This window comes from Cryptococcus neoformans, chromosome 5, assembly GCF_000149245.1.
Source record: "Cryptococcus neoformans var. grubii H99 chromosome 5, complete sequence".
Taxonomy (NCBI): domain Eukaryota; kingdom Fungi; phylum Basidiomycota; class Tremellomycetes; order Tremellales; family Cryptococcaceae; genus Cryptococcus; species Cryptococcus neoformans.
In genome coordinates this window covers 1,648,310-1,660,538 of record NC_026749.1, presented here as the reverse complement: position 1 = coordinate 1,660,538, position 12,229 = coordinate 1,648,310, and the positions used below count along the sequence as shown (strand labels likewise).

Here is a 12,229-nt window from a genome sequence, read left to right as displayed (position 1 = left end):
CTTCATACAGTACATCTCTAGAATGGACAATCCCAAGTCCATAGCTGTTTATAGCGAATTATGACATAACGGACATATTTAGTTGCACTGGTAGGGTATTCACCTAATAGTTTTATGATAGACTTGCAATAACCCTGAATGTGCATCTGTACAAAAAATACAATAAGTACATCAAGAATCAGCCTCAATTTATCCCTTTTAGCCTTGACGCATAATCAGACGCCTCATATTAGACACCAAGCCACCATTTTCGATGCCACAACCCACCATCATTCGCCATCTTTTCCCAATCCACATTTTTGGCGTATACTGATGCTGGCATTTTTTCACCGTTGAGCGCTGCTTCTGTTGATAAAGAATGCGGGTCTGGTAAGGGCACAAGCGGTGTGGGATGTTCCCCAATTCCCTTCTCCTTCTCCCTCTGCCGTGGAATGTTTGAGCTTGATCCGCAAGGGAGGCGATGTGGGAGTCTGTACGTGGACGTCTCTGCAGATGCAGGGGGAGGGGAAGGGGTATCTATGAAAGTATTGCTTGGAGACGCAGATGAGGAAGGGTAAGACGTGGATAAAGAAGGAACGGTTAATGAGGCGAGGGATACTTGGGTTTGGTGCATTGTTGCGAATCCTTGGATAAGGGAGACGATATCGTGCCAGTCTGTCATTTTGCCTGGGCCTGGGGTTATTAGGGTAGGAAAATCAGCGTGACTTCTTTGTTACAGATGACTGGATGGCTAGCAAGGAAGCGGAGGGGATGGGGAGGAGTGATAAGGAAAAGGATGATTCACCATCATCACCACAAGCAAGCCTTCCCGACCCTTGTGGTCCAGAAACAAGGTATCCCAATTCATCTTGCACGACAGCAAGGTGTTTGGGGGTCAATCGGTGTTGGTACATGTGGGTGTTCATTGCTGGGCAGATGACTACGGGTATGGAGGGTGATAGGGCGCGGAGAAGGGATGACTTCGGAAAGGAGATTGCTAGCTTAGCTGGGGGCTGCGAAATGGAAAAGAGACAGAGGCAAAGACTTACGGCAAGGGTATCACATAGCCCACAAGCTATCTTGGCCAGTAAATCGGCTGAACATGGGGCTACGATGACGAGGTCCGTCCAGCGTCGTAACTATGTGATTACGACCGTGTTAGATACATTGACCTCGTAACTCAGTATGTGGCTTCATGAGCTTACTTCAATGTGTAAGATGGGGTCTCCAACTTTCTTCCAGTCCTACGGCCCTCGACTTGTAGGCGCGATTTCACGTCACAGATTAAGTTGAGCTGTGTGGGACGACTTACCGACCACTCGTCTTTGTCTGTCCATATTCTCACTCCTACGTCATCTTGCATTTGCGTGTCTGACAACTTTAGTGCTGATTGTACAGATTTGTCTACGTCTGCTTGTGAATAGAAATGTGTTGAAGCTTCGGTGGCTATGATTTGAATTTCAATGTTGCCTATCTGTCACCATATCAAATCAGTAAATCCGATTGACAATCAAACTCAAACTTATCTGAGAAAAAAAGGGGAAATAAAGTCACTTTAACGAGTTCTTCCACGATATTGGGTATTTTAATACTGGCGACACTCCCACTGGAGATGAGGACGACACGGAAGATGTTATCGGTTGTAGTATGATCCCCGAGAGGGCGGTGGTGGGCAGAGATGAATGGGCGAGATGGTTTACGAGGAAGACGGGACGGGCCTGCATTTGTGACGTGGCTGATGGATGGCATGATGATAAGTATGTTGCGACCGAGTGTATCGATACGTGTATGGTTGAGAAATGCGATGGAGATGAGTCACGATATGATATAGAGATGAGCATGCATGACGGACGGCAGAAAGCTCACTCATGATAAAGAAAGTGGAGGGCTATGTTAATTACCGCCGACCGTTCTGATTTATAACCCGCGGAAGTTATTTTTAATCGAACGATAGTTTATTATAGAACCAGCCATTTATTGGGTGTAGGTGTCTATCATGATTCACGACAGATACTTGACGTGTTGCCCCAGTAATGATCCTCGTAAAATCCAATGGGCCAATAAGCTGAAGAGAGATCAAGCCCATTACTGAGATGCATGTATAAATATACATATTGAGGCACGATATAAAAATATATACATGAGTCCCCGCGTCCCACTCGAGTCGTTCCTGCTGTCGTAACTCAGTGTTTTTTTGTGTTTATCGGAAAATGACCGAGGCACAGATCCGAGGTCTTAAGGCTTGTCTTTCGAGTGTTATAAATACTTGCTGTGCATGTATATCTTATTGCACGGAAACGTGTGCACAGAAGTGTGTGTACAATATGCACGAGCGGCGATCTTGTCGCCCCGTGAGAAATAAAGCGTCAGGCAAGACAAACTCAGGGTTCGTTTGTCAAAACAATAAACGTCCACATCCCGTCGCGTTACTTGGGTTTCACCCTCGCCGCTCTTTATTATTTTCTTTTGAAAAACCGTATTTCTTATTGTTCTGCCAAGCCACGGCCAATCCTCATCTCCCGAAAGAACAATGACCACAGACAACTCACGCTTCCCACCCATCGCAGGGTCCACAGTACACCCGTATGTCTATTGTTCTCCGTTAAGCACATACTGATCTACTCTGCTTTTATATTTCTTTATTCCCATCGCACGGTCACTCTGCTCACATGCTCTTCTCGTCATCTCGACAACGGTCATACAAAAACCTGATTTATATTGTCTGTATATCTCTGGCACACTAATATTACGGCGCTGCGTTATATATTCCGGCTCCCATTTCGCTGTTGTTAAATCGCAACACCATGTTCACCGCAATCGCTGATACACCACTCATGCCACCTCGTATTCCTAATCTGCCGTCCATCCCTATGCTATCCCCATCCAACACATATCATTACCCTCTCTCACACCCTCATTCATTCTACCGCCCTCTCCATCCGCGTACCCTCCAAACATACTCTTTCGGCTACCCACTCGGTCCTCCGGTGCCACCGATCAACCTCAAAAGGATTTCAAGCATGAGAGACCCCCCCAAAGGGGCAACAGGCTCGCCAGACGCGGATGGTGACCGTGACCGTGAAACAGCTGAGACAGGATCGGTACATGACCAGCAGCAATTGCCGACGCCTGTGACCGCAAACAGCTCGAAAGGGAAGAGCAGGCGAAGAAAGGATGTGTGAGTTTTATTTCATTTTTAACTGATGACAGAGTGTGTTTGCGAGATTACATGCGAAGGGATGGATTTTCCTTTCATGTTTCGGTTTTCAATACACTCCTCTCAGCTTCTTTGAATGACGATTGGAAGAGATGTCAGCTGTTAATGACGTTTTTCCACGAGATGCTGCAATGCCTATGGGCCGGCTTCTGTCGTCAGGACGGTGGCAGACTCCTTTTCTTTGTACGCTTGCGGTCTGTCCTCCTTCAAGTGTCCCATCAACCGCAAAGAGTAATGCCCTTATGGTCTCTCTTGCTTCTTGACGCTATAAGCGGACAGTCGAGAATCAGCTGCCATTTGATGTATCGTTCGCAAGCGTTACAAAGCAGGCACCCTTCAAAGCAAGGGACAAGCGATACATTTAGTAGCCCGATCAAAAGGGTCGGACTAACGCCTTCTTACCTTCTGACACCCCATCGCCCTCCTGCGCCTCCTATCCTTTCTCACGCCACACCACCTTGACCCCCTGGCTAGTCCATTGATCGGTATGACGAAGCCTGTTTCATCGAAATTACATTTTCATGGGCAGGGGCAACGGGGCAGATGGTGTCACTGCGCTCGAAAGGACGATATGGTTTCTCGGTTGTTGAGATTTTGTCTTGTATAAGAGAGGCTTCTCGTTGTGGCCTTTTTCCTTCATTCTTATCTTCTAGGCCGGGCCTCACTTCTGTTGTTAATTGGTAATCCTTTTCGCTGACAAAACTTTTATCTTTCCTTCTCTTGTAAACCATCTTTATAACTCCCGCTCCCACCCGCGAAAACCGAAAACAAAAAATCGCTCGTACTCATTCTCGTATGACGCCCATCAATACAACCACTTTTCTCACCCCACCGCCTACCGTCCCGCACTCTCGTTGCGTATCCATCTCCACCTTCTTACCGACCGTTTACATCCAACCCCCTTCCCTCCCTTTCATACCCAACCCCAACGTTCGTCACCATGAACATGGTCGTCAACGATCCCATGCGGACATGTTTGACTGTCACTCTACCAGCCAAGAAGCGGATGATGGGGAACACAAGGATAAGCGCCGGAGATTGACGAAATCCAAACCTTTGCCTCTTGCCGTGCCCCAAACCACTTCTCCAAACAAGGAGCCCGGTTCTGGCTCGGGTTCGGGACCGAGCACAGATGAAAGCAGTCAGAATCAGACGAATGACAAAAAAATTGGGCATCCAGCCTCACCTGCGAACCTGGCTGCGAACCCACCAGTGGGCTTTGCAGCGAGTAGAGAGGCAAGAAGGGGGGAGGGGTATGACGTTTATGGGGCAGTACCGAGCCCGGTGGTGATGGGTTTTGATTTTAAAACGATCGATGGTGAACAGCTCAAAACGGTGATTCATCTTTCCTTTCCTTTCTTCTGTTTTGGACCTTGGAAATTGAATTATGAAGTAGGTTCGCGATACATTATCAATCAAGGAACAGCAACAAGCCCTTATTGCAGCTCGACGACGCGAAGCGGCTGGCAGTTCGGCTGTACCACCCGGCACCCCAAAAGAATCTTCGAGGGAACCCTCAGGGTACAAGGCTTGGAAACAATCCGAAGCTCCGTCTTTGTCCGGCGCTGTTCTCCCTACAAGCGGGGGTGTAGGGAGAAGAAGGGAGAAGATAAAGGATAAAGTGGAGAAGATGAGTATCATGACGGGGGTGATCGATAAAGATGTAGTTCCTGCTTCCAAAGTGAGTTTAAGGCTTGAATTACTGTTTACTGTTGGTTATTAATAATTCACAATTCCACAGAGCGCACCCTTAGACCAACGATTGATCACACAACAAGCAAACTTTGAACCATCTTCTGGCTCACAAACTGCTCTTCCATCAAAGGCCCTTCCTTCATTCTCTTCCTCGTTCCATTACCTTTCCGATCCCAGGACGGCACCGATATCGCACTCACGGACTGGTGTTGATGCTGGTGCGCTAGGCGGAGGGGAGAGGGAGAGGAGTGATGGGCACGAGTTTGCGCGACAACAGCAGCAAGGGTATTACTGGCGGATTGAAGGTCGAGGTGGTCCCCCGATGGGCAGTGGGAGAAACTTTACTGTGCCCGGAACTTTACCACCCCGTTTTGATGGACCGCTTTCCCCACTTCCGCCACCTCTCACTAGACCGAGCACCCAACCCCATTCCCATTCCCACACTCACCCCCATTCCCAATCTCATACGGGCAGCCCACCTTCCTCGCCACTCCAACCTCTACCAATCCCCTCGCGCGAAGCCTTTCTCTATCCATTCAATGCGCTTTACGACTCCCTCTCGTCCTGTACGACCCTCCGGCATCATTTGTCAGACCTTGTCTCGCGCGCGTCGAGCCTTCATGCGGAGCAAGACGTGGCGGCCCAAGAGTTTAGGAGTACGGCCGGCGCGGCAGAAAGGTTGTTGACGAGTTTACAGCAGAGTGCAGACAGTTTGAGGGAGATGGTACGATATGAAATAGAGAGAAAAGCGAGGGAAGATAGGAGGGAGATGGAAGAGTTGAAAGAGAGATTGAGAAGGCTGGAGGAAAGGGGAAAGTAAAGGATAGAAATGGACTATCTAATTTCTTTCTTTTTTGTGCCTTTTGGGTTACTACTGCATTGTGAATAATCTAGATTAACATATTGATTGTGTACAAATAAATAGATAATCATATATATGAATAGTTGTTACTTTGCAATCATCGCATCATTATTCATGCGCATCAGTAGTGACTGTTACATCTGATCCTTCTTTCTTTTCAGCCCTACTCGTGTCGCTCCATCAGGACCGTGCTTCTTTTCTCTTGTGATAGCCTGCTCATCCGGCGATTCCAAATCCTTTCTTCTCTCCCCGTCTAAACGGGATTTAGCATGCCATAATTCTTCCTCGGATCCACAGTCATGCCCTCCTGCGTCATGTTCTGCGGAAACGGACAGCACCGTGAATCATCTTTGTCTTCCAGTGGCTCCTTTGAGATTTGGCGCTGTACTGTGGAAGGACGATTGTTGATGAGTGTCTGAGAAACAGGAGGATTGGGCATTGAAGTTGATGCATGGTCGACAAAGGTGTCATCCTGTTTGGGAGAGTCAATCTGTGCTTGAATGCCAGATATATGAAATGAGTTACCTCATACACTTCTACATCTCGGTCTTTTCGTGCTCCATCGTTACTTTTTGTTCCGCCTGACATGGCGAGGTTCTTACTCGCTTCCAGTTCTTGCGCATCCCGTACAATCCTCGTCTTCTGTCGGTGCCTCGACCGAGTACCAACAGTAGCTCATCGATCGCAGTAAGTCAATGAGCAGTCACATTCGACGATACGTGCTTTGTAGTTTATTTTTGGCTTTTTTGCGATAGTAGCTGATTGAAAGAGTGGAGCAAAAAGAGAAACGACGGATGATGGCAACGAACGACGGAGAACATTAGATTAGCGAGTTCCTCACACGTGGCCTTGCGGAATACTACGTTACATACATATAATCGCATCAAAATAAAACAGACTAAAGTGCAGGATATATTAAAAACCCAACTGTTTTCAAACATAGCTCTTGTTGGTGACAGGAGCGAATTGGCCGAGGTTTGAGCCAGCCTTGAGGAACTCGACAGGATCCTGATGGTCTTCGACATAACCAACACCTCCCACAGCCTTATCTGTGCTAATTCAGTTCCAATCCCTTCATAAGGCTCACAAATTACTTACAATAGCCAGCAATCCTCAGAATATCTTCAGGAAAGGTTTTAGCAAGCTCGAGTGGTGTGGAGAGAACCTCTTCTTGGTCTTGCCTGAAATAGTCTCTCTGGCCAAAGACAGCGAAAAGGGTCCTCAAAGCATCTGGATCAGATTTCTCGCATTGGTTCTCGCCTGCACCGTGATAACAAGACCCGAGGGTGAAGAGAGCGTCCCCAGCCTCCATCTCAGCATAAGTACACTCCTCGATCTTGGGGGCACGGTCAGGACTCCAGAGGTGAGAGCCAGGGATGACAGCAGTGGCGCCGTTTTTCTTGGTACATTTGGACCCGGCAATGAGGCAGCCGACCATGGGGGTGAAAAGGGGATTAGTAGGATCGGGCCGAATTTGATAGGCGATTTGGTCCTGTTTTGAAGTCAATTGCTGAAACTACATGGCATAAAAACGGAGGCAAGAGCACCTACCCGATGAAGTGGTTGTTTCTGGGCACCTGGAACCAGTCGAAGGGCAGCTGTTGAGGCCAGCATATAGCCGCTCTTTTGGGGAATCAACTTCTCGCCAGTGTATGAAGAATACTCGTCGCTAAAACAGGTACAAGTCTCAGTAGTAATTCAGTTGAGCAAGGGATAAACTCACTTGAGGAACCGTGCCATAACGCCCTGCCAGGTCGGAAGGCGTACAATCTTGGTGATAACCTGGGGAATTTTACCAAGCAGACCATAAATTCGAAGAGAACCAGAAGGGAAAAAGTCTTCGCCGAGCTCCTGATGAGTCGACTTGGATTCATAATTGCCTCGCACAGCAAAATGAGGCTCAATGGAGCTCATGGCTTCTTGAAGGAGCTCGGATGAGAGGAAGTTGCGAATGATGACACCGCCATCGCGCTCGATGACTTTGTAAATTTCTACAAGAGGGGTAGAGGCTTCGAGGTAAGTGAGAGATGCTGGCTTGGTCATTGTGTAGAAGTATGGTGGAACTGCAATGTTTGAAAAGTTGAGTGGGTAAACTAGATAATAAGAGGAAGCTTGTTTGTTGTATCCAGTGCTTGCTGCACGTCGACTATATGTATATCGTCCCAAGATATGCTACACTCTGGAACTGGAGTCCATGGTATCCGGTAGAGACCAATTGTTCATCCTGTTGATGATCTAGGAGTCTAAATTCTTTTGGAGGCCAAGGAACATACGTCAACTCGCAATGATTTATCGTTGATGACTAAAGGCAGAGCCGATACCGTTCATTCCTCCGACGATACAATATTTGAACGCTCATCTTTCGCCCTCTTTTCGCTGTTGATGTACGTGCTCTCCAGTTGGGAATTCAAACTTATTCTAGACGGCAGTCACTTAGATTTGGACTTCATGTTACCCTTTTTTTGTGGACGAATCGAATATGGACGAAACGGAGCGCTATCAGCTGATACTAGATGGAGGAATCCAGATACGAGAAATGGGCTCCGGTCAAGTCACAAAATTCCCCAGAATGGTAATTTTTCGCACCTCCCCTTCCTAATTCGCAGTTCATGCCCTTCAATTTTCCTCGGGCCCGACAAGTAGGTAAGCCATGAGCCCAATGAAAGACCGACAGCCAAGGAATCGACAAGTTAAACAATCATCGATCGAAATGCAAACTTCTAGAAGCAACGCCTATCTCTCTACTATACACTTATCATCTCCAATAACTCAGTCGGTATTGCCGATCCGGCCTCCGTTCTCCCTCTTCCGGACTTCATTCCAACGCTGTGAATATATACATCCGGTGTCCATTTTCAAAGGGGTACAGATCGAATTCAACACCTCGTTCTTATGACTCCAGCTTATCCAACTCCACGATAATCAACTGTAAGCCAGCGTTGTTATACCGGACTTCCCGGCCCGCAATGTCTCCAATCGCCTTGAAGGAGTTACAAATAACAGTTATCGGTGTCGACTATAATATACAAACAAAATCGGAGACTGTCGCATCATCCACCCTTTTTGATTAGCCCTATCTATCACGCCCTTGACATACATAACAGCTGAGAGAAGATGGAGGCACACGCTTCGAAAACCTACGAGATGGAGGACTATGATCCGAAGGTGACCGGGTCTGTCGAGCAGACAGAGATCCATATCAGTGAGACGGGAGAGGGAGATATCATGAGAGCTAGGGTGCTTGACTCCGTCAACCATCGGAAACTCAATGCTCGACAGATCCAACTTTCATCCATAGCAGGAGCTATCGGTGCCGCTTTGTTCGTGGCTATCGGCTCAGGTGTCACTTCGGGACCAGTTGCTTTGTTGATAGGTGAGTCAATCACCAACAGATCGTAGGACTCTAGTGACGCTAATGATGATTTGATAGGTTTTGTCTTTTGGTCCACAGTTGTCTACTCTATTGCTCAATGTCGTAAGCGTTAGAGGTATCTAAAGTCAAAAGGCATGCTCACAGACGTGTCGTAGAGCTGGAAATCGTCTCCTTATTTCCACTCGACGGATCTTTCATTCGGCTTGCTGGCCGGATGGTTGACCCGGCTTTGGGCACTATGGTCGGCTACAATCACTTTGTAAGCCTCTCCGCTTTTTCTATGGTATATATTCCTGACAGGAGATCAATGCAGTTTGCCCAAACATCATTCGTCATCTTCGAAGCCACGGTAATAAACACCCTCGTATCCTACTGGGGCTACTCCGAATCGCCCGCCATCCTCATATCGGTCTCTCTCCTTCTTTATCTGGCAATCAACGTATATCGCGCCGACTTATTCGGTGAAGCTGAATGTGAGTGCTTATGGTTCATTGGTTGACTGCTGCCTTCCTGGACGTGCACTGATTGGATGTCAGTCTGGCTTGCTCTTGGTAAGGTTTTGCTCGCTATAGGCCTGATCTTGTATACATTCATCACCATGGTTGGCGGAAACCCCTTGAAAGAGTAAGCAATACACCCAAGTAACGCACCCAAGCCCGTTCATTCGTTCAATTTCGCTGACTTTTTGCTCCAAAGCCGTTTCGGCTTCAGATACTGGAAAAACCCTGGTCCTTGGGCTGGTGACTCCTCTTCCACACGTCTCGAATCATTCATCAACGCTGTCAACACTGCCGGCTTCTGTATAGGCGGGCCTGAGTATATCTCGATGATTGCTGGTGAAGCGACCGACCCTCGGAAGACGGTACCTAGGGCTTTCAAGACGATCATGGCTCGTTTGGTTGTGTTTTTTATTGGAGGTGCTCTTTGTGTAGGTATTCTTGTGCCTTACAATGACCCAACGTAAGTACATGGCCATTAACGGAGCTATTACTACTTGAGCTGATTTTTCGGACAGACTTGTGACAGGTGACGGCACTTATGCTGGTGGATCACCTTAGTATGTCTCCCATTCTGTCTAAATCACTCAGCATTGTCACATTCATGGCTGACATAAATAATCTATAGTGTGATCTCTATGAACCGACTTCAAATTCCCGTCTTGCCCTCCATCGTCACGGCCGCCCTGCTAACTTGTATCGTCTCCGGTGGTAACGCCTATACCTTTAATGCCTCTCGAAGCTTGCACGCTTTGGCGCTCGACGGTAAGGCCCCTGCTGTACTTCGTCGACTCAATAAAAAGTGGGCTATTCTCCTCGCGCGTCGTCTTGTATCTGTTAAAAGGAGAGCTAATAGATGTCTAGGGGTGTGCCTTACCTAGCGGTCATTGTGGTGATGCTTCTCTCTTGTTTGGCCTATCTCGCTCTAGGATCCACTAGTGCAAAGGTTCTTAATTGGATCCTAAACTTTTGCACGGCCGCTACTATGCTGTACATCGTCTCGCATCGTCCCTGTCAGTCCTAGATCGCTATGATGCTAATCATGGGTGTAGCAATTGGTGTGTCATGGCATTCACCTATGTCCGCTTCTACAGCGCCATGAGAGCTCAGAACATTGATCGAAAAGACTTCCTTCCGGTCTACTCCAAACTCCAGCCTTTTGCGGCATACTGGGCTCTGTTCTGGGCTTGCCTCTTCATTTGGCTCCAAGGATACTCAGTGTTTTTGAAAGGGAACTGGGATGTTGCCACATTTATCTTCAACTATGGTATCGTGAGTATACTTCACGTTAGAAGCATGTCGCTTGGATCTATGCTGACAACCTTGACTGTACTTGTAGATCGCTTTGGCTGGCGCGATCGGATTGTTTTTCAAGATATACCAACGCACGCCTTTCCATAAGAGTAAAGATGTGGATCTTCATAGTGATCTTGACTTTTTTGATGCCCTCAACCAGCACTATCAGCAAAAGAAAGATGATTCGCCGCCAGCGACCGTCAAGGATAAGATCATGGCCAAGCTGTTTTAGTGAGATTGAAATACGGGCGGTGGGTATGTGGTGGACGTCTGGACAATGCTACCTCCAAGGAAGTCGCGGTAGAGTTAAAAAAAAATTTCTGGGGATTAGCAGGTTGTACATCAGAAAATGTTTTCGTTGACGTCTGTGTTTCTAGTTACATAATGAGTTGTAGAACTCTTGCGGTTTTTGTCTGCTAGAGTATTGCGCACTTGTAATGTATACATTTCATGTGGTGCCACTGTACTGTTACGCAGTGTCAAAAGTAAAAATTTCCACTCTCATATCTTTAAAAGCCTTTAACCTCTCACTTTTCCTGCCTATCACATTTTCTCACCATTAGCATGCCTGGCATTCGTCGGTCTCATTTATTTTCTCAACTCTTCCTTTCTGTTTCCTCCACTCTGCTGCTATTATTACCTCCACACCTCCACTCATTATCACACTTTGGACACCCTTCTCCTCCCTCTACCCTCTACCCTCCAGGGAGGGGGCGCATTGTACAAAGAAATGGAGGCAATCGGTCTTCTAAAGTCAAAGAGTCAGTAGAAAGATAAGCTGCGAAAAGTGAAAGATAAGAGAGCACGCTAGTGATCAGGCACGGTTAAAATGATTACGGGAGCCAGTAGAAATGAGCCAAGCTTTATCTAACTATCGACGTCAGTGTTAAAAGTTAAGTGTGGATGGGGACAACAGCGCGACATACCTTGCCGCTTGAGCGAATCAGAATCGAGTCCAAAAGTGGAAGAGGATACTTTAACGAACCAGAAAGGGCTCGGATATGTAGACGGATACGCCACCATGGAGCAGATGACAGCTAGAGAATGAAACTATTTTAATTTAGGTTTGCGTGCTATGCAGTTCGGGTTGGCAGGTACACAGAGTCCGAAGCAGGCCGGATAAGCGGCAGAGGGAGCACGGATTGAAGGAGTTTCAAGGTATGGAGATTAAGAGAATCCTTCCCACATTGAACGCCCGCTTTCAATACTATTGTCAGGCCTGTGGCCTCTGGTACGTCTGAAATCTTAGAGCTGAAGGACCGGGAATTTGTAACCATCTTCTGCAATTACGGGATTGCAGATATGCAGTT

General features: G+C 47.4%; 5 protein-coding genes and 2 non-coding genes; 3 read left to right on the top strand and 4 right to left on the bottom strand.

Annotated features, from left to right (window-relative positions):
• Positions 1–33: 33 nt before the first annotated feature.
• CNAG_00909 (phosphopantothenoylcysteine decarboxylase) lies at positions 34–1,833 on the bottom strand. XM_012193736.1 has 6 exons: positions 1,534–1,833; positions 1,292–1,453; positions 1,185–1,223; positions 1,029–1,118; positions 785–959; positions 34–672 (listed from the first exon to the last, which is right to left on the bottom strand). The coding sequence occupies exons 1-6, from the start codon at positions 1,726–1,728 to the stop codon at positions 230–232; spliced, it is 1,104 nt and encodes a 367-aa protein (XP_012049126.1). The 5' UTR covers positions 1,729–1,833; the 3' UTR covers positions 34–229.
• Positions 1,834–2,294: 461 nt separating this feature from the next.
• On the top strand, positions 2,295–5,847 carry CNAG_07982 (hypothetical protein). XM_012194280.1 has 5 exons: positions 2,295–2,562; positions 2,990–3,157; positions 4,192–4,531; positions 4,593–4,877; positions 4,938–5,847. Exons 1-5 carry the CDS (start codon positions 2,510–2,512, stop codon positions 5,709–5,711), a joined length of 1,620 nt encoding a protein of 539 aa, XP_012049670.1. The 5' UTR covers positions 2,295–2,509; the 3' UTR covers positions 5,712–5,847.
• CNAG_07450 (hypothetical protein) lies at positions 5,754–6,559 on the bottom strand. XM_012193735.1 has 2 exons: positions 6,279–6,559; positions 5,754–6,225 (listed from the first exon to the last, which is right to left on the bottom strand). Exons 1-2 carry the CDS (start codon positions 6,339–6,341, stop codon positions 6,007–6,009), a joined length of 282 nt encoding a protein of 93 aa, XP_012049125.1. The 5' UTR covers positions 6,342–6,559; the 3' UTR covers positions 5,754–6,006.
• Positions 6,560–6,602: 43 nt separating this feature from the next.
• On the bottom strand, positions 6,603–8,037 carry CNAG_00911 (phytanoyl-CoA dioxygenase). The gene is made up of 4 exons (XM_012193734.1): positions 7,477–8,037; positions 7,305–7,422; positions 6,852–7,245; positions 6,603–6,802 (listed from the first exon to the last, which is right to left on the bottom strand). The coding sequence occupies exons 1-4, from the start codon at positions 7,794–7,796 to the stop codon at positions 6,687–6,689; spliced, it is 948 nt and encodes a 315-aa protein (XP_012049124.1). The 5' UTR covers positions 7,797–8,037; the 3' UTR covers positions 6,603–6,686.
• CNAG_12500 lies at positions 6,688–7,913 on the top strand. The gene has a single exon (XR_001045747.1). It is a non-coding gene; the product is annotated as a hypothetical RNA (non-coding RNA).
• A 190-nt stretch (positions 8,038–8,227) lies between the features above and the next one.
• CNAG_07449 (amino acid transporter) lies at positions 8,228–11,380 on the top strand. Its single transcript, XM_012194269.1, has 11 exons — positions 8,228–9,126; positions 9,184–9,228; positions 9,282–9,385; positions 9,440–9,599; positions 9,663–9,750; positions 9,823–10,086; positions 10,142–10,183; positions 10,252–10,425; positions 10,488–10,613; positions 10,676–10,895; positions 10,963–11,380. The coding sequence occupies exons 1-11, from the start codon at positions 8,868–8,870 to the stop codon at positions 11,149–11,151; spliced, it is 1,671 nt and encodes a 556-aa protein (XP_012049659.1). The 5' UTR covers positions 8,228–8,867; the 3' UTR covers positions 11,152–11,380.
• A 40-nt stretch (positions 11,381–11,420) lies between these two features.
• Positions 11,421–11,944, bottom strand: CNAG_12499. The gene is made up of 2 exons (XR_001045746.1): positions 11,846–11,944; positions 11,421–11,786 (listed from the first exon to the last, which is right to left on the bottom strand). It is a non-coding gene; the product is annotated as a hypothetical RNA (non-coding RNA).
• Positions 11,945–12,229: the final 285 nt, after the last annotated feature.